General features: G+C 44.7%; 1 protein-coding gene across 5 annotated transcripts in view; it reads left to right on the forward strand.

The window, feature by feature from the left end:
- The window catches only part of HSPA12B (heat shock protein family A (Hsp70) member 12B), a 78682-nt gene extending 59588 nt beyond the window's left edge, over positions 1-19094 (forward strand). For all 5 annotated transcript variants that reach the window (XM_056551774.1, XM_056551837.1, XM_056551795.1 and 2 more), the window contains 3 exons: positions 4251-4509; positions 15388-15491; positions 17616-19094. In XM_056551774.1, coding sequence (XP_056407749.1) covers positions 4251-4509; positions 15388-15491; positions 17616-18256 — 1004 coding nt within the window. In that variant the 3' untranslated portion in view covers positions 18257-19094. The remainder of the gene's footprint in view (positions 1-4250; positions 4510-15387; positions 15492-17615) is intronic.
- Positions 19095-21514: the final 2420 nt, after the last annotated feature.

The following is a 21514-nucleotide window of genomic DNA, read 5'->3' on the forward strand; positions in this document are numbered from 1 at the left end:
CTATAATACTGCCCCCTATATACAAGAATATAACTACTATAATACTGCTCCTATATACAAGAATATAACTACTATAATACTGCTCCTATATACAAGAATATAACTACTATAATACTGCTCCTATGTACAAGAATATAACTACTATGATACTGCTCCTATATACAAGAATATAACTACTATAATACTGCTCCTATATACAAGAATATAACTACTATAATACTGCTCCTATATACAAGAATATAACTACTATAATACTGCTCCTATGTACAAGAATATAACTACTATGATACTGCTCCTATATACAAGAATATAACTACTATAATACTGTCTCTGTTACGCCTAGCGCTCCGGGTCCCCGCTCCTCCCCGGAGCGCTCACGGCGTCTCTCTCCCTGCAGCGCCCCGGTCGGTCCCGCTGACCGGGAGCGCTGCACTGACATGGCCGTCGGGGATGCGATTCGCACAGCGGGACGCGCCCGCTTGCGAATCGCATCCCAGGTCACTTACCCGTCCCGGGTCCCTCCTGTCATGTGCTGGCGCGCGCGGCTCCGCTCTCTAGGGCGCGCGCGCGCCAGCTCTCTGAGACTTAAAGGGCCAGTGCACCAATGATTGGTGCCTGGCCCAATTAGCTTAATTGGCTTCCACCTGCTCCCTGGCTATATCTGATCACTGCCCCTGCACTCCCTTGCCGGATCTTGTTGCCTTGTGCCAGTGAAAGCGTTTAGTGTGTCCAAAGCCTGTGTTTCCTGAACCCTTGCTATCCACCTTGACTACGAATCTTGCCGCCTGCCCCGACCTTCTGCTACGTCTGACCTTGCCTCTGCCTAGTCCTTCTGTCCCACGCCTTCTCAGCAGTCAGCGAGGTTGAGCCGTTGCTAGTGGATACGACCTGGTTGCTACTGCCGCAGCAAGACCATCCCGCTTTGCGGCGGGCTCTGGTGAACACCAGTAGCCTCTTAGAACCGGTCCACCAGCACGGTCCACGCCAATCCCTCGCTGACACAGAGGATCCACTACCTGTGAGCCGAATCGTGACAGTAGATCCGGCCATGGATCCCGCTGAGGTGCCGCTGCCAAGTCTTGCTGACCTACCCACGGTGGTCGCTCAGCAATCGCAGCAAATTGCCCAACAAGGACAGCAGCTGTCGCAGTTGACCGCCACGTTACAGCAACTTCTGCCTCTGTTACAGCAGCAACCATCTCCTCCGCCAGCTCCTGCACCTCCTCCGCAGCGAGTGGCCGCTCCTAGCCTCCGCTTGTCCCTGCCGGACAAATTTGATGGGGACTCTAGACTCTGCCGTGGATTTTTGTCTCAGTGTTCCCTGCATATGGAGATGTTGTCGGACTTGTTTCCTACGGAACGGTCTAAGGTGGCGTTCGTAGTGAGCCTTCTTTCAGGAAAGGCCTTGTCTTGGGCCACACCGCTCTGGGACCGCAATGATCCTGCCACAGCCACAGTCCAGTCCTTCTTCGCTGAGGTCCGTAGTGTCTTCGAGGAGCCAGCCCGAGCTTCTTCTGCCGAGACTGCCCTGCTGAACCTGGTCCAGGGTAATTCTTCAGTGGGCGAGTACGCCATCCAATTTCGTACTCTTGCTTCCGAATTATCATGGAATAACGAGGCTCTCTGCGCGACCTTTAAAAAAGGCCTATCCAGTCGCATCAAGGATGTGCTGGCCGCACGAGAGATTCCTGCCAACCTGCAAGAACTTATCCATTTGGCCACCCGCATTGACATGCGTTTTTCTGAGAGACATCAAGAGCTCCGCCAGGAAAAAGACTTAGATCTCTGGGCACCTCTCCCACAGTATCCGCTGCAATCTACGCCTGGGCCTCCCGCCGAGGAGGCCATGCAAGTGGATCGGTCTCGCCTGACCCAGGAAGAGAGGAATCGCCGTAGGGAAGAAAATCTTTGTCTGTACTGTGCCAGTGCCGAGCATTTCTTGGTGGATTGCCCTATTCGTCCTCCACGTCTGGGAAACGCACGCACACACCCAGCTCACGTGCGTGTGGCGTCTCTTGGTTCAAAGTCTGCTTCTCCACGTCTCACGGTGCCCGTGCGGATTTCTTCTTCAGCCAACTCCTCCCTCTCAGCCGTGGCCTGCTTGGACTCTGGTGCCTCTGGGAATTTTATTCTGGATTCTTTTGTGAATAAATTCCGCATCCCGGTGACCCATCTCGTCAAGCCGCTCTACATTTCTGCGGTCAACGGAGTCAGATTGGATTGCACCGTGCGTTACCGCACAGAACCCCTCTTGATGTGCATTGGACCCCACCACGAAAGGATTGAATTTTTCGTCCTCCCCAACTGCACCTCTGAGGTCCTCCTCGGTCTGCCATGGCTCCAGCTTCATTCTCCCACCCTTGACTGGACCACCGGGGAGATCAAGAACTGGGACTCTGCTTGCCACAAGAGATGCCTCTCCCCCCCTCCCAGTCCCGTCAGGCAAGCCTCAGTGCCTCCTCATGGCCCCCGTCCTTGTGTCACCCTGCCCCGTGCCAAGCTTCACCCTCTGCCCTCCCTCCCCATTCCCACTCCTGCTGTACTGCCTGCCTTTGAGGAAACCCTCCATTCACTCCCGGTGTCCTCATCCCAGGTAAAGCAGTTGTCGGACAAAAAGAGGGGGAGACCTAAGGGGGGGGTACTGTTACGCCTAGCGCTCCGGGTCCCCGCTCCTCCCCGGAGCGCTCACGGCGTCTCTCTCCCTGCAGCGCCCCGGTCGGTCCTGCTGACCGGGAGCGCTGCACTGACATGGCCGTCGGGGATGCGATTCGCACAGCGGGACGCGCCCGCTCGCGAATCGCATCCCAGGTCACTTACCCGTCCCGGGTCCCTCCTGTCATGTGCTGGCGCGCGCGGCTCCGCTCTCTAGGGCGCGCGCGCGCCAGCTCTCTGAGACTTAAAGGGCCAGTGCACCAATGATTGGTGCCTGGCCCAATTAGCTTAATTGGCTTCCACCTGCTCCCTGGCTATATCTGATCACTGCCCCTGCACTCCCTTGCCGGATCTTGTTGCCTTGTGCCAGTGAAAGCGTTTAGTGTGTCCAAAGCCTGTGTTTCCTGAACTCCTGCTATCCACCTTGACTACGAATCTTGCCGCCTGCCCCGACCTTCTGCTACGTCTGACCTTGCCTCTGCCTAGTCCTTCTGTCCCACGCCTTCTCAGCAGTCAGCGAGGTTGAGCCGTTGCTAGTGGATATGACCTGGTTGCTACTGCCGCAGCAAGACCATCCCGCTTTGCGGCGGGCTCTGGTGAACACCAGTAGCCTCTTAGAACTGGTCCACCAGCACGGTCCACGCCAATCCCTCGCTGACACAGAGGATCCACTACCTGTGAGCCGAATCGTGACAGTCTCCTATATACAAGAATATAACTACTATAATACTGCTCCTATATACAAGAATATAACTACTATAATACTGCTCCTATATACAAGAATATAACTACTATAATACTGCTCCTATGTACAAGAATATAACTACTATAATACTGCTCCTATATACAAGAATATAACTACTATAATACTGCCTCCTATATACAAGAATATAACTACTATAATACTGCTCCTATATACAAGAATATAACTACTATAATACTGCTCCTATATACAAGAATATAACTACCATAATACTGCCCCATATACAAGAATATTACTACTATAATACTGCTCCTATATACAAGAATATAACTACTATAATACTGCCTCCTATGTACAAGAATATAACTACTATAATACTGCTCCTATGTACAAGAATATAACTACTATAATACTGCTCCTATATTCAAGAATATAACTACTATAATACTGCTCCTATATACAAGAATATATCTACTATAATACTACTCCTATATACAAGAATATAACTACTATAATACTGCTCCTATATACAAGAATATAACTACTATAATACTGCTCCTATATACAAGAATATAACTACTATAATACTGTCTCCTATATACAAGAATATAACTTCTATAATACTGCCTCCTATATACAAGAATATAACTACTATAATACTGCTCCTATATACAAGAATATAACTACTATAATACTGCTCCTATATACAAGAATATAACTACTATAATACTGCTCCTATATACAAGAATATAACTACAGTAATATTTTGCTTTCCTTCTGGATAAGAATTAGGCTTCCCGCAGGGAGCAATATAAGGTTTTTTTTATAGAGAATTCCATAAGATTTGTTTATAAGTTCATTTATAACAACCTGGCAATATTTTGTGGTCATGTAGGGGGTCCCTATGGAGCTGTCGGGGTGGACCTTGCCTTTGAGAAGATGTTGTGTAAGATATTCGGTGAAGACTTTATCCAGATCTTTAAGGTGAAGCGTCCGGCGGCCTGGGTGGATCTAATGATTGCATTCGAAGCACGGAAAAGAACGGCGGCTCCACAGAGGTCCAACCACCTGAATATCTCCCTCCCGTTCTCCTTTATAGACTTCTACAAGAGACACACCCGGCAGAATGTGGAGACCGCCCTACGAAAGTGCAGGTGAGGCGGAGGTAGCAGGGGTTTTATACTGCGGAACATGATATAATAATGTACCCAGGTGTATATTTTATGGGTGTTGTTATAAGGATTGTAAGGGATCATTATTGTAGTGTGAATCGTCAATCCTCGATGATGTCCTAGCCAAGTGAGATCCAAGGGATGTGTCCCAGGTAACATGGTTGGACATCCTGTCTGCAAAATGGCCTCAAGGGAAAGGGGCCCTTAACCTATCGGAATGAAGTTAATAACTCTGGGTCTCAATAGGTATAGAACAGTTTAATCACTTAAGGACCCAGGGCATACAGGTACGCCCTGACACCCTGGTACTTAAGGACCCAGGGCATACCTCTACACCTGTGGGAAATCGTTCAGCAGGCACCCATTGCAAACCCCTGGGGAGGTCCTGAGACTGGCGATTAGCGGCGATTCCGGGTCAATCGGGTCTCTGGTGACCCGGTAAAAAAGGGTGATAGGTTATCACGCTTTACCAGCAGGAGTGAGGTGGCACGGGTCCCGACGACTAATCAATCACTGAGCCTGCTGGGAGGTGATCGGGTGGCGAGCGGGCAAGTCGGGGGTCCCTTACCTGTCCATCGGGGCAGGCGGAGGTCCCTGGAGTTGGCAGAGCCAGCAGAGGACCCCAGGCTGTGGTGGCAGCAGCATCCTCAGTGGCGGTTGCTAAGAAACAACTCCCAGCATGCACAGCCAAAGGGCCTGCTGGGAGTTGTAGTTTTGCAACAGCTGGTAGCAACACTACAACTCCCAGCATGCCCTTTGGCTGTTTGTGCATGCTGGGGCTTGTAGTTATGCAACAGCTGGAGGCACTTTTTTCTATGAAAAAGTGTGCTTCCAGTTGTTGCAGGGCATGCTGGGCGATGTAGTAGTGTGCCTACAGCTGTTGATTAACTACAGCTCCCAGCATGCCCTTCGACTGTCAATGCATGCTGAGAGTTGTAGTTTTGCAACAGCTGAAGGCATACTGGTTGCGAAACACAGAGTTTGTTACCTAACTTAGTGTTTCGCAACCAATGGGTCTCCAGCTGTTGCAAACTACAACTCGCAGCATGCACTGACAGACCGTACATGCTGGGAGTTGTAGTTTTGCAACAGCTGTAGGTTGCGAAACACTGAGTTAAGTAACAAACTGTGTTTTGCAACCAGTGTGCCTCCAGCTGTTGCATAACTGCAACTCCCAGCATGCACGGATAGCCAAAGGGCATGCTGAGATTTGTAGTTTTGCAACAGCAGGGTACATTCACATGGGCAGGGGTTTACAGTGAGTTTTTCGCTGCAAGTTTGAGCTGTGGCAAATTTTCTGCCGCAGCTCAAACTCCCAGTGGGAAACTCGCTGTAAACCCGCCTGTGTGAATGTACCCTAAAAACACTACACTACACTACACTGACACAAAATATAGTAAACCACTGAATATACACATACCCCTACACAGTTAGTGAGTATGCAAATACCTCATATGTGGATGTAGAGTGCTCTGTGGGTGAACTACAATGCTCAGAATAGAAGGAGCTCCATTGGGCTTTTGGAGAGAGAATGTGTTCAAAATTGAAGGCCATGTGTGTTTTCAAAGCCCCCATGGTGCCAGAACACCCCCCCCCCCCCACACGTTACCTCATTTTGGAAACTAAACCCCTCACGGAATGTAATAAGGATTGCAGTGAGCATTTACACCCCACTGGTGTCTGACAGATTTTTGGAACAGTGGTCCATGAAAATGAAAATTTTTCATTTGCACTGCCCACTTTTCCAAAGATCTGTCAAATGCCAGTGGGGTGTAAATGCTCACTGCACCCCTTATTACATTCTGTGAGGGGTGTGGTTTCTAAAATGGGGTCACATGTGGGGGGTTCCACTGTTCTGGCACCACGAAGGGCTTTGTAAACACACAAGGCCCCCGACTTCTATTCCAACCAAATTCTCCCTCCAAAAGCTCAATGGTACTCCCTCTCTTCCGAGCATTGTAGTTCGCCTGCAGAGCACTTTACTTCCACATATGGGGTATTTCCTTACTCAGATGAAATGGTGTTACAAATTTTGGGAGGCTTTTCTCCTATTATCCCTTGTGAAAAAGAAACATTTGGGGTAACACCTGCATTTTAGTGAAAACAAATCGAATTTTTCATTTTCACATCCAACTTTAGCGGAAATTTGTCAAACACCTGTGGGGTATTAAGGCTCACTGTACCAATTGTTACGCGCCTTGTGGGGTGTAGTTTCCAAAATAGTATGCCATGTGGAGTTTTTTTTAATGTTGTTCTGGCACCATAGGTGCTTCCTAAATGCAATATGCCCCCCAAAAAGCTAAATGTGATTCCTTTTCTTCTGAGCATTGTAGTTCGCCAGCAGAGCACTTGATGTCTACACATGGGGTATTTCCATATTCAGAAGAGATGATGTTACAAATTTTGGGGGGCATTTTCTCCTATTACCCCTTGTAAAAATGTAAAATTTGGGGGGGAAAACTGCATTTTAGTGAAGAAAAAAAAAAAATAAATTAATTTACACATCCAACTTTAACGAAAAGTCGTCAAACACCTGTGGGGTATAAAGGCTCATTGTACCCCTTGTTACATTCCTTGAGCGGTGTAGTTTTCAAAATAGTATGCCATGTGGGGGGGGGGTGCTGTTCTAGCACCATAGGGGCTTCCTAAGTGTGACATGCCCCCCAAAAACCATTTCAGGATAACTCATTCTCCAAAATCCCATCGTCGCTCCCTCCCTTCTGAGCCCTGTTGAGTGCACCCACAGAGCACTTAACATCCACATATTAGGTATTTCCTTACTCGAGAGAAATTGGGTTACAAATTTTAGGGTGATTTCTCTCCTTTTACTCTGGCTCTACTGAGTCTCCAAGAACATGCAAGTGTAAAAGATGAAGATTTAGAATTGTCTCCTTCATTTTGCTGCTATTCCTGTGAAACACCTAAAGGGATAACACACTTACTGAATGTCATTTTGAATACTTTGAAGGGTACAGTTTTTATAATGGGGTCATTTGAGGGGTATTTCTAATACGAATCCCCTTCAAATCAACTTCAAAACTTAACTGGTCCCTGAAAAATTCCGATTTTGAAAATTTTGTGAAAAATGTTAAAATTGAGCTGAACTTTGAAGCCCTCTGATGTCTTCCAAAAGTAAAAACATGTCAACTTTATGATGCAAACATAAAGTAGACATAATGTAAATTTATTTGGAATGTCCATTTTTCTTATAAGCAGTTTCAAAGTAAAAAAAAAATGCAAAATTTTCTAATTTTTCATCAAATTTTGGCTTTTTTCACCAAGAAATGATGCAAATATCGACAAAAATTTACCACTAACATGAAGAATATGTTACGAAAAAACAATCTGAGAATCAGAATGAAAAGTAAAAGCATTCCAGAGTTATTAATGCTTAAAGTGACAGTGGGCAGATGTGCAAAAAAATGCCCGGGCCCCTAAGGTGAAAATGGGATGGGTCCTTAAAGGGGTACTCCACCCCTAGACATCTTATCCCCTATCCAAAGGATAGGGGATAAGATGTCTGATCGCGGGGGTCCCACAGCTGGGGACCCCCGCAATATAGCATGCGGCACCCACCTGTTTCTGCTGCGGAAGCGCTGTAGGGTCTGGGTCCCGACCACCGGAACGGAAGCCCATGACGTCACGACTCCCTGTCCCCTCAATGCAAGTCTATGGGAGGGGGCGTGACGGCCGTCACGCCCCCTCCCATAGACTTGCATTGAGGGGACGTGGCGTGACGTCACACGGGGGCGGAGTCGTGACGTCACGGACTTCCGTACCGGTGGTCGGGACCCAGACCCTACAGCGCTTTCGGAGCAGAAACAGGTGGGTGCCGCATGCTATATTGTGGGGGTCCCCAGGGGATCAGACATCTTATCCCCTATCCTTTGGATAGGGGATAAGATGTCTAGGGGGTCTCCAGCGGCGGGACCCCCGCGATCAGACATCTTTTCCCCTATCCTTTGGATAGGGGATAAGGTGTCTAGGGGTGAAGAACCCCTTTAAGGGGTTAAGGAGAAATAGTATACAATAAGCTCTCTGTAGATAAAAGATGCTGCCCCCCACATGCTCATGAGCTCAGTCTGGCGTTATCTATGGTGCTAGAGCAGTGTTTCTCAAGCGCGGTCCTTAAGTATCCCCAATAGGTCCTGTTTTCTTAGTCTTTCACAGTTTATATTATCATGGTCAGTGAATCAGCCATCATTGCAGTTATATCAACTGTGAAAGACTAAGGAAATCCTGAAAACATGACGTGTTTGGGGGGTACTTGAAGACCACTGTGCTAGAGGACAGCATGGCGGTAATATAACACTCCTCCTATTGATTACTGTGTGATGTGTAATGAATTGTTTCTCCTCCGCCCCCATAGATAGGGCCTCAGGGAGTCAATTCATATTGATCCTCAACAGGCAGAATGCACTAATGTCTGAGTGTACAATGGCCTAGATGCTGCTGCCGCCCTCTGGCCTGGACCGCAGCACATTCACACGGAGATGTATCCTAATGGGGATCGGGTTGTAAACAACGTAGTTGCACCTACCTGAATATGCCCCCCCAGGCCCGAGCATAGAGGTGGCACGTGGATCCTTGTTACTGCACACAGGGGCAAAATCAATAGTTTTTGCTGTAAATGTGCAGATTTGAAATAGGTGTTCCAATAATACCGCATTATACTGCTACAATGTCAGTGTCAGGATAGGCCCCAGATAACAGTGCTATAGGGTGGATATTAAATCTTACAGCAAACAAATAATAAATAGTGCCGTAGATTACTTTAATATGAGCCATAATAATGCCATGCAGAGCCATATAATAGCACTGGCACTACTTAAAGGGGTTATCCAGGAAAAAAACTTTTTTTATTTATAATATATATATATATATATATATATATATATATATATATATATCTCAACTGGCTCCAGAAAGTTAAACAGATTTGTAAATTACTTCTATTAAAATATCTTAATCCTTTCTGTACTTATGAGCTTCTGAAGTTGAGTTGTTCTTTTCTGTCTAAGTGCTCTCTGAGGACACCTGTCTCGGGAAACGCCCAGTTTAGAAGCAAATCCCCATAGCAAACCTCTTCTAAACTGGGCGGTACCCGAGACACGTGTCAACAGAGAGGACTTAGAATGAAAAGAACAACCTTAACTTCAGAAGCTCATAGATTTGTAAATTACTTCTATTAAAAAATCTTAATCCTTTCAGTACTTATGAGCTTCTGAAGTTGAGTTGATCTTTTCTGTCTAAGTGCTCTCTGATGACACGTGTCTCCTTTGCTATGGGGATTTGCTTCTAAACTGGGCATTTCCCGAGACACGTGTCATCAGAGAGCACTTAGACAGAAAAGAGCAACCTTAACTTCAGAAGCTCATAAGTACTGAAAGGATTAAGATTTTTTAATAGAAGTAATTTACAAATCTATTTAACTTTCTGGAGCCAGTTGATATATAAAAAAAAGTTTTTTCCTGGATAACCCCTTTAAACAACAGAGCCAAACAGACAACATATAACAGTGCCCTAAATGCTACAGTAACGATGCTGTACAGTGCCCCCATAACAGTACCACACAATCTCTAAAAATAAAACCGCCTTACACTGCTATCCCCAGCACTCTGCATTTCCTCGCCCTCTCTCCAGGTTCCTGAACACATCTGTGTTGTGACTTTAATTTTACTTATTCTGTCACAAAAACAAAAATTGGATTTCAAGCTGGGAAGGATCGGCCGGGTTCTGTCTCTATGACAGAGTGAATAGCGCTGCCCGTTACCAAGATCATTGCACACATGAGGGGGTCATGTGATGTTAAAGGGGTACTCCGTCCCCAAGACATCTTATCCCCTATCTAAAGGATAGGGGATAAGATGTCTGACCGCGGGGGTCCCCGCTGGACCCCCGTGGTCAGACATCTTGTCCCCTATCCTTTGGATAGGAGATAAGAAGTCTTAAAGGGGTACTCCGGTGAAAACCTTTTTTCTTTTAAATCAACTGGTGGCAGAAAGTTAAACATATTTGTAAATTACTTCTATTAAAAAATCTTAATCCTTCCAGTACCTATTAGCTGCTGAATGCTACAGAGGAAATTCCTTTCTTTTTGGAACACTGATGACATCACGAGCACAGTGCTCTCTGCTGACATCTCTGTCCATTTTAGCAACCACGCATAGCAGATGTATACTAAGGGCAGCATGGTGGCTCAGTGGTTAGTACTGCTGCCTTGCAGTGCTGGGGACTTGGGTTCAAATCCCACTAAGGTCAACAAGAAATAAAGCGTTATTATTATTATAATAATGTCAGCAGAGAGAACTGTGCTCGTGATGTCATCAGAGAGCATTCCAAAAAGAAAATAATTTCCTCTGTAGTATTCAGCAGCTAATAAGTACAGGAAGGATTAAGATTTTTTAATAGAAGTTATTTACAAATATGTTTAACTTTCTGCCACCAGTTGAGTTAAAAGAAAAAAAGTTTTCACCGGAGTACCCCTTTAAGGTCGGAGTACCCCTTTAACAGTCTCTAATGTTCATGAAAATTCAGTCACGAAAGAGTATTCGGCACTGGAGTTAATAGCGTTTAGGGTGTAATTAGCAACTCTGCTTCAGCTTCTGGAGCCCGGTGCAAAACTGTAGGATAGTTCCTGACATGGACAGAGGTGTCAGCAGAGAGCACCGTGGACAGACAAATTCTAAAAGAAAAGAACTTCCTCTGTATTATACAGCAGCTGATAAGTTTTGGAAGGATTAAGATTTTTTAATAGAAGTAATTCACAAATCTGTTTAACTTTCTGGGACCAGTTGATTTAAAAAATTTTTTTTTCCCACAGGAGTACCCCTTTAAGAAAGAAACAAACATGCTCATGGAATCATGTGTGTATGGGGCGCATAGTGCTCCCTATATAGAGGTGCCTACATTCACCCACAATTCAATATACTACAAAAATAGTGCAGCAACACATAAAGACTCTCCGTATTACTAAAGTCCTTCCTACTAGGATGTTTTAACCGCAGCTTCCTTTTGGCGGTCACACGTGTCGTTCTATTTTTTGTCCCGGGATGGATGTATATACAGAGTAACTTCATACATTGGCACTAGAGATGAGCGAACTTACAGTAAATTCAATTCGTCACGAACTTCTCGGCTTGGCAGTTGATGTCTTATCCTGCGTAAATTAGTTCAGCTTTCAGGTGCTCCGGTGGGCTGGAAAAGGTGGATACATTCCTAGTAAAGAGTCTCCTAGGACTGTATCCACCTTTTCCAGCCCACTGGAGCACCGGAAAGCTGAACTAATTTATGCAGGAAAAGTCATCAACTGCCGAGCCGAGAAGTTCGTGACGAATCGAATTTACTGTAAGTTCGCTCATCTCTAATTGGCACCTTCCTTTTCTGTCCTGCAGATGTCACTGTTGTTTTAGATTTTCAGTATCACAGATTTGCTCTCTCCCAGAAGGAATAGATATTGTTCTCTGGTGTCCTGAGGCTCTTGGAGGGTTATTCTAGGATTATTATTTTTTCTTCAGCCTTTGAGCCCATGATCCCAATTTATAAAATGTGTAACATGCTCCTATTCTTCTCTATTCTATTCTTAATCCTGTTGCAGGGGACCCACACCCAGTAAGTGCTGTAGTACTGTTGTCTCTGAACTTTCCCAGCATTCCATGCAGCCAAGGACAATATGTCACAAGTCACATAGTCTTAACCCCTTGAGGACGTCACCTGTTTTTACCTTAAAGGGGTACTCCAGGGAAGTGAAAAATAAAAAATGTCCCAAAGCCACCACAAAACCTTTTCTGTGTCCCCTGTAGTTATCCATGTGATTTTGGCAGCTCCTTTGGCCCCTGATGTCTCCTAAACACTTATTCCTTGTTTGCAGCACAGACTACAACTATCAGAAGTCAGTGCAGCTCTGTGTAATGGCTGCTAGCCAATTGCTTTCACTATCTGTGTGCATGCTTACACTGCAGCACACACACACTGTATTTGTCTTTTCTTTTAGACTATCCTTACCCCAGCAATAAGTCATGCTGTGATCTTATTAGCAGAAGTCAGTGATTAGATATTCAGCAGAGAAACAGCAGCTATGTGCTCAGTTGTGACTAGGAATCTTCACTGCTTTTCTCTGACAACTCTCACGCAGGGAGGGGAGGGGGAGGGGGTGTGTGGCTGTACAGCCAGAGCTCTCGACCAAACAGAAATCTGGTGGTGTTGTCCTGAAGGGTGGGGGCTAGCCTCAGTGAGGGGTTTACACCAAGACAAGGTGGATTTGAGAATTATGTTTTTTTTCTCATTTCCTGCCTGTAAGTGGCAGCTGAAAGAGGGAAACTGCTGTATAAAGCTAATGAATGATATTTAGACAAATACATAGGTTGGTGAGAGGGAAAGGATGGGCTATTGGTTTAATTCCCCGGAGTACCCCTTTGATGACCAAGCCCAATTTTTCAAATCTGGCTTGTGTCTCTTTAAGTGGTAATAACTTTGACATGCTTTTACTTTGCTACAGAATTTTGAGACACATTGTACTTTTTATTAGATGTAAATCTTTGTTGTTTCATGCAGCATTTGCTGTGAAAAACTCCAAAATATTGTGAAAAATGGGAACATTTCTGGCATTTTTTTTTTATAACATTGACTCTATGGTAAAAATTATGGTGTTTTTATTCTGTGGGTCGGTACAATGATTGCGATACCTAATTTATATAGCTTTTTATGTTCTTTCCTTTTCTGAACAAATCAATTCCTCTTTTTTGTGATGTCATGTTCTGACAGCCATAACTTTTTTATTTTTCGTCCAACTGCATTGTGTGAAGGCTTATTTTTTATTGGTTCCATTTTTGTGAATTATGCTACATTTTGATCTTTTTTTATATAGGTTTGGGTGTTTTTTTTGGGGGGGTGACAATATAGGGATTTATTGGGTGATGGAATTGGGAGAATCCATTTTTGAGACTTCATTATTCTCGGTCTAAGTGACTGCATTCTATCTCTCTTGTTTTGTTTCTACATAACTAACTCCTGAACTTATGGACTAGAGACGATGGGCACCTTATCTTCAAGGATGCAGACACTCTTATCTTTTTCTACCCCAGATGTGTCCTTGAAACAATGGTTCATTATATTTCAGCTTAAGCAATATATCTTTGTTTCCAACTTTCTTCTTGCTATGCAAAAGATTTATGTTTTCCTGTGTTTATACAATGTAAAGTTTACTGCGCATGCCTTATTTGAAAATCAGCATTGTTTTTACACTTTATTTATAAAACCTTTAATTTTTTTTACTTTATACAGGTTATACTATGCTGCCGTACATCTGTACGGCAGCACAGTATAAACAGTCAGTACTACACTGATATACAACCTGTGCAATCCAGCCTATGGCTGGACCTCATAGGCTGCCATACTAGGCAGACAGGAGACCATCAGCTGGCCTCTTGCTGCCATGGCAACCAACAGGATCCCACATTCAAATTGTGGGATCATTGTTGGTGAACAGGGGGAGCCCCCTCCCCCTGTCAACCCCTTAGATTGAGTGATCAGGACTGATCACGGCATCTATGGGGTTAATGCTGCTGAGACCGGCGCAATCCCAGTCTCAGCTGCTGCGGCAAGACCCCGGCTGTGATTGACAGCCAAGTCCTGCTGGCGATCTCCTTCAGCTCGTCACGCTGAGCAGGATATCGCCAGGATGTACGCATACATCCTAGGGCGAGAAGGGGTTAAGGGGGCATAGCTCTATTGCAGTGGTTGGGTGGATAGCATGGTGGAAGGTTCTTACTAAAGTAATAGTATCCGCCCACCCAATGCAGCATAGCCACGCCCCCTGGAGACCATGTGACTATGAAAACAGGACACAGTGGCACACGAAGGTAATAGAAGTATTATAACTTAAGAGTGTATTATAACTTGGCACCATGGGCTCAAATGATAAGAAAAAAAATCCTGAAATACCCCTTTAAAGGAGTAGTCAAGCACAGACTTATATGAATGCTACCGTCAATAGGGGGCACCAGAGACTAAGCTCTTTTCCTTCTGGGAGAGCTATTTTGCATATCCTTTTTCTTACTGAAGCATAAATGGTCCGCCTGCACAAGCCTTTTGATGTTCTCCTCAAGGGGAAATCTTACCCCCTCAGTTTCATGATGTCAGTGACGCCATCCGGTAATAATTAATATATTGTTCTTATAAAACATTTGTAGGATGGGACCATATAAGGAGCATCAGTACGTGATAACTTCTGCACTGTTAGGAAACATAGAAATAGTGTAGATGGTTGTCAGCACTTCGTCAACGGGTGGTGCACGTGGATAAGGTAACCAGATGGAGAAGAAAAGGTCCCAGCACTCACCAAATGATGCAATAAATCAAATGTATTTTTTGTAGTTCATCTTAACAGGACGCGTTTCGGCAATGTATGCCTTCCTCTGCTGTCAGCAGAGGAAGGCATACATTGCCGAAACGCGTCCTGTTAAGATGAACTACAACAAATAAATTTGATTTATTGCATCATTTGGTGAGTGCTGGGACCTTTTCTTCTCCATCAGTAAACATAGAAAGTCAGATCTGGTTCAACAGGAGAAGCAAAAAACCTTCTTTATGTGCAGGTCTCAGATTAGAGAAGCTTGACATGTGAGCCCCCAATCATAGGCCGCTTATGTGTCCCTTATACCAATGGATCAGCTAGAAGGCACTTGGTAGGAAGTAAATATGAATAGGATTATGAGATGTTGTACTATTCTCAACATAGACAAGGCTTCTGAAGAACTGATTATGAAGATATATTCTGTATCAGTGCCATCTAATCGGGACTTTCCTCCGCTCCAGGCTCCTGTACTCAGATATAATCTCAGGTTTTCTTCTTTATGGCAGTGTGAACTTTGTGAAATGGTCGTCGCAGGGGATGCTGCGTATGTCATCTGAAGCCATGAACGAGCTCTTCCAGCCCACCATCCAGCAGATCGTCCAGCACATAGGTACAGTCTATGATCCTTTCTTCCTCATCTGTCTGCTCCCTGTTACAGTATGGTGCTTACATTGTACCAACATGTGCCTGTCATTTCCGTGACTGTAATGACGGTCACCTTGGCTGTCAGTCAGCTTTCTCATAGACAGATAAAATTAAGAAGTGGCTGAACAGGTAACATCCTTACTAAAGGTGGACTTTATAGTAATTTCCTCTTCAGGAAATGAGGAGATGGCTCTGCTGTGCCATCAAATGTAACAGATACGGATTATTTACGGCTTCAGAACTGCAGATGAGCTGTCATTAATAATGTACCATAAGCACTGCAGAGTGACTAAAGAGTGCCAACATAAGACTGTGCTCCCTGTAGGTAGGAAGGATGCTTGGAAGGTAGATCCTCCCCAGTAGTGTCCCACAAATTAGGTAGGTCTCCCCTTGAAGCAGTCCCCTCAGTAAGCAGGTAGATCCCACAAGCAAGTGAGCAGGTAGGCCCTCAGTAGGTAGGTAGGTAGGTCTCCCAAGTAAGTAGGTAAGTAGGCCACCATTAGTTAGGTAGGTCCCACTAGTAACAAGTAGGTAGGTGTCCCCACCAATTTGCAGGAACATCGAATCAAGAAAAAATTAGGAACGGGATTTATGGTTCATTATTTCAGAAGACTTGAAGGTATGTCATAGAGCAGAATGCTTGGGTGTATAGGGAGAGGTATTACCAGTAGAGAGGGAAGTGCTCATGAGTGTATGGGGAGAGGTATTAGAAGTAGAGAGAAGTGCTCATGGGTGTATAGGCAGAGGTATTAGCAGTAGGAAGAGGAAAGTGTTTATGGGCGTATAGGGAGCGGTATTAGCAATACAAAGAGGAAAGGGCTCAAAGGCGTATAGGGAGAGGTATAAGTAGAAAGAAAAGGGCTCATGGGTGTATAGGGAAACATATTAGCAGTAAAGGGACATGCTCATGGGTGTTAAGGGAGAAGAATTAGAAATAGAAAGAGGGAAGTGCTCATGGGTGTATAGGGAGAGGTATTAGCAGTAGAGGCAAGTGCTCATGGATATATAGGTTGAGGTGTTAGAAGTAGAAAGATAAAGGTGCTCATGGGTGTACATAAAGAGGAATTAGCAGTAGAGGCAAGTGCTCATGGGTGTAAAGAGAGGTATTAGCAGTAGAGAGGGAAGTCATGGGTGTATGGGGAGAGATGTAAGCAGTAGAAAGAGGAAAGTGCTCATGCCCTTATACACAGAACTGGAGAGACTAGTGAGTATTGTGCACAGTACTGGAGACCGTATCTCTAGAAGGATATAGATACATTGGAGAGAGCTCAGAGAAGATACTAAACTAGTACATGAATCGCAGGATAAAACTTACCAGGAGACAGGAGATATGATAGACACTTAAACATAAATGAAAATCAACACGGTAAAGGAGGAGAGGATATTTAAAAAAGAGAAATTACTACAAGAAGACATAGTTTTACATTAGAGGGGCAAAGGTTTCTGCAGTAATATCAGGACGTATTATTTTACTGAGAGAGTAGTGGATGCATAGAATAGCCTTCCTGCAGAAGTGGTCGCTGCAAATACAGTGAAGGAGTTTAAGCATGCTTGGGATAGGCATAAGGCTATCCTTCATATAAGATAGGGCCAGGGACTATTAGTATTTAGGATATTGGGCAGGCTAGATGGGCACAAATGATTCATATTTGCCGACACGATGATAAGCAGCTTCTGGTCTCTTGCAGGCCACAGGCCTAAAGTAGCCTGTGGCCTACAAAAGGCTAAATAACTGGGCATGGAGAGCCAATGAGAAAAATGTGCAAACAGTCAAAAGTGCACCTGTATAAATCAGGCCACAAATCAGGTGCCAAATCCTGTAAGGGCATGGGGGTCCTGGGCAATTGTGAGCCCTAGTTACAGGATTAGTCTGGGTGGTAACAAATATGAAGCTTTCAAAAGGTTATGTCACTCTGTCATCCAGTTTTCTCACACTCTATCGAGCTGTATCATCATGTAGCAGTACGAAGGCAAGGAATGTGTCACCTTATGGCAGTCCCACAGAATGTCTCCTTAGCTGTTGGTAAATGAGGCAAAACATTCGTGCACTTTCTATTGAGTAATGCCAGTTTGATCTTCTTGTCTACAGGCGATCTCATTAATAAACCCGAGGTTGAAGGCATCAAGTACCTCTTTCTGGTGGGCGGTTTTGCAGAGTCTCCCATGTTGCAAAACGCAGTTCAGACGGCATTCAGTGAAGTGTGTAGGGTTATCATCCCTCAAGATGTCGGTTTGACGATCCTCAAAGGAGCTGTTTTGTTTGGCCTTGACCCGACCATTGTGAGAGTTCGTCGCTCACCCCTTACTTACGGGGTTGGTGTCCTGAACAAGTTTGTGGAAGGCAAACACCCGAAAGAGAAGCTTCTCGTGAAGGAAGGCAAGAACTGGTGCACCGACATCTTCGACAAGTTTGTGTCCGTGGACCAGTCTGTAGCCCTTGGAGACATTGTGCAGAGGAGCTACTGCCCAGCCCGACTCGGCCAACGCAAAATCATCATCAACATTTATTGTTCATCCAGCGATGACGTGGTGTACATCACCGATCCTGGGGTCAGGAAGTGTGGCACCATTAACCTGGACCTGCCCGACATCGATGAGGCCAATGGCAAGATCCTTCGTAGGGAGATTAAGGCCAGCATGCAGTTTGGAGACACAGAAATCAAAGTCACGGCCATGGATGTCAAGACTTCTAAGACTGTCCGTGCTGCCATTGACTTTCTCTCCAACTAATCAAAGATCTCATGTGGGCGTGAACAAATAGCACTTGACTATGATTGGAATTACCATTCTAACAGAAAAGAAATATGGGAGCATGTCAAGAGTGCACCAGATCTTTAAAGCACATTCCAAAAAGGTTTTGGAGCCGGGTTATAGGGACCTTTACTGAGGAAAGGCGTGCCCCAAAATTACTCTTTATAACTCTAACCAAATATCTTTCATTTCAGAAATCTATGGACTAATCCATGTTCATCTGAAAACAGTTCTTTCGACTTCTAGGCGATGAACACCGGAACAGATATTGGTTGGGTGCAAAGCTTTAGGTTCTCAAAATTATTTATTTACTTAAACATATATACAGAGCCCCGCAAAAATGGAAACCAATGGTCAGTTGTTGATGGACCTGTTGATCTCTGACTTGTTATTGTTACCTGTCAAAATGGGACAATCCAGTGAATGAAAGCAGAGTATCTAATCCACGCATCTTCCTTCTGTATGATCTCACTAGTTATTTTGCATATTTAACCCCATCTCTTACCTTTGGAAGTGATCATGAAGGCCAGGCATCGACACACGCACTTATGTAGACACAAACCTGATAACCACAATCGATTGTCTCAATACCCTCAATGACCTTACCTACCATAACGATTGGATTCTTGGACAAGTTTTGACATTTCTCATTGGCTCAGGCTTCAGTGATGGATTGAGGAACATTTTCCAATAACATATATTGATTTTTATTGATCGGTTCTTTCACAGTCCAGTCACATATAGGTCAACACTTTTCATATAAACCCAAGATTAAAGGGGTACTCTGGTGAAAACCTTTTTTCTTTTAAATCAACTGGTGGCAGAAAGTTAAACATATTTGTAAATTACTTCTATTAAAAAATCTTAATCCTTCCAGGACTTATTAGCTGCTGAATGCTACAGAGGAAATTCCTTTCTTTTTGGAACACTGATGACATCACGAACACAGTGCTCTCTGCTGACATCTCTGTCCATTTTAGCAACCATGCATAGCAGATGTATGCTAAGAGCAGTATGGTGGCTCAGTGGTTAGCACTGCTGCCTTGCAGTGCTGGGGACTTGGGTTCAAATCCCACTAAGGACAACAATAAATAAAGTGTTATTATTATTATTATAATGACGTCAGCAGAGAGAACTGTGCTCGTGATGTCATCAGAGAGCATTCCAAAAAGAAAAGAATTTCCTCTGTAGTATTCAGCAGCTAATGAGTACAGGAAGGATTAAGATTTTTTAATAGAAGTAATTTACAAATATGTTTAACTTTCTGCCACCAGTTGATTTAAAAGAAAAAAGGTTTTCACCGGAGTACCCCTTTAAGCATCGACCTTCATGCTTGGCTCAGCATTGGCCATTAGGTGGCACTTTTCTCTGATCCTGTCCAATGCCCATGTGTTATTGAGAATATTATATAAGAATTGTACTCAGAATTTATTTTTTTACCTGTAGCTGTTCCTGTAGTATCTGTGTACCATGTATTATGTGTATACCATGAATAAACAACTACTGTACACACAGTTCTCTTCTACTGATCATCATGTCTTATGCTCCAGTCACATCCTTTAGATAGGCTTAGATACTGTAAATAGCTCAACAGACGGTATCAAGTATAATAGGATTAGGTATAGCCGCTCATCAGAGTGTATCACACAATAGAATTAGATACCACAGCTCTGAAACACTGTATTACACCCGATAGGATTAGGCACACTAGCTCAGCAGACATTATAACACATGATATCTTAGATACCACTCAATACACAGTATCACACAATAGGGTTAGATATACAAGCTAATCAGACAGTATTACACATAAGATTAAATACAGTGGCTCAGCAAACAGGATCACACATGAGAAACAGCAGCCCAGAAGACAGTATAACACATAATGGGCTTAGATACACTGCTCAACAGACAGTATCACAAAACTAGGCATAAATAAGCTACAGCAGAATTACAGGGCTTTACAGTGACCCCCCCCCCCCCCCCCCCCCCCCGACCTACGAAGGCCCCGACATACGATCATTTCAACATGCGATGGCCTCTCAGAGGCAGCATCAACATACAATGCTTTTGTATGTCGGGGGCCATCGGATAAACGGCTATCCGGCAGCGCAGACTGCTTCAGCGGCCACCGGATAGCCGTTTACAGTGCCCCGTGAGGTCCGCTGATGATCACTTACCTGTCCTCGGGGCTCCGGCGTGTCCTCTTCGGCATCCCCTGCATCGTCGGCGCTCTCCATCATCGTCATCGCGTCGCTGCGCACGCCGTCCCGTCATCCAATAGGAGCGGCGTGCGTAGCGCCGGGATGGCGGCGACGGAGAGTGAGGATGCCAGGGAAGCAGAGGCCTTGCCGGAGCATCAGGGACACCCCGGGGACGCGGCGACAGCGATGGAAAGTGACATCCAGGGCAGCGTTGACGAGCAGTGACGGTCCGAAGTGGCGGGGACACGTGAGTATAACCTCCAATACCAGTGGTCTTCAACCTGCGGACCTCCAGCCGTTGGCTGTCTGGGCATGCTGGGTGTTGTAGTTTTGCAACATCTGGAGGTCCACAGGTTGTAGACCACTGTCCTATACTTTACATTGCACGGCTCCCTCAACATACGATGGTTTCAACAAACGATGGTCCATTTGGACTGTTCATTGGAGATTGCTTAGCAAATATTTTAATATGGTAGGATTAGATACAGTGGCTCAGCAGACAGTATCAGACATGAGTAGATACATCAGCTCAGTAGATAGTATCACACATGACAGGTACACTTGGGGAGTTTCTTAAAGGGCTACTCCGGCGAAAACCTTTTTTCTTTTAAATCAACTGGTGGCAGAAAGTTAAACATATTTGTAAATTACTTCTATTAAAAAAAATCTTAATCCTTCCTGTACTTATTAGCTGCTGAATACTACAGAGGAAAATTATTTTCTTTTGGGAATGCTCTCTGATGACATCACAAGCACAGTGCTCTCTGCTGATGTTATTAGAATAATAATAACACTTTATTTATTGTTGTCCTTAGTGGGACTTGAACCCAAGTCCCCAGTGCTAACCACTGAGCCACCATGCTGCCCTTAGCATACATCTGCTATGCACCGTTGCTAAAATGGACAGAGATGTCAGCAGAGAGCACTGTGCTCGTGATGTCATCAGTGTTCCAAAAAGAAAGGAATTTCCTCTGTAGCATTCAGCAGCTAATAAGTCCTGGAAGGATTAAGATTTTTTAATAGAAGTAATTTA

Source organism: Hyla sarda, chromosome 1 (genome assembly GCF_029499605.1).
Source record: "Hyla sarda isolate aHylSar1 chromosome 1, aHylSar1.hap1, whole genome shotgun sequence".
Classification (NCBI taxonomy): Eukaryota; Metazoa; Chordata; class Amphibia; order Anura; family Hylidae; genus Hyla; species Hyla sarda.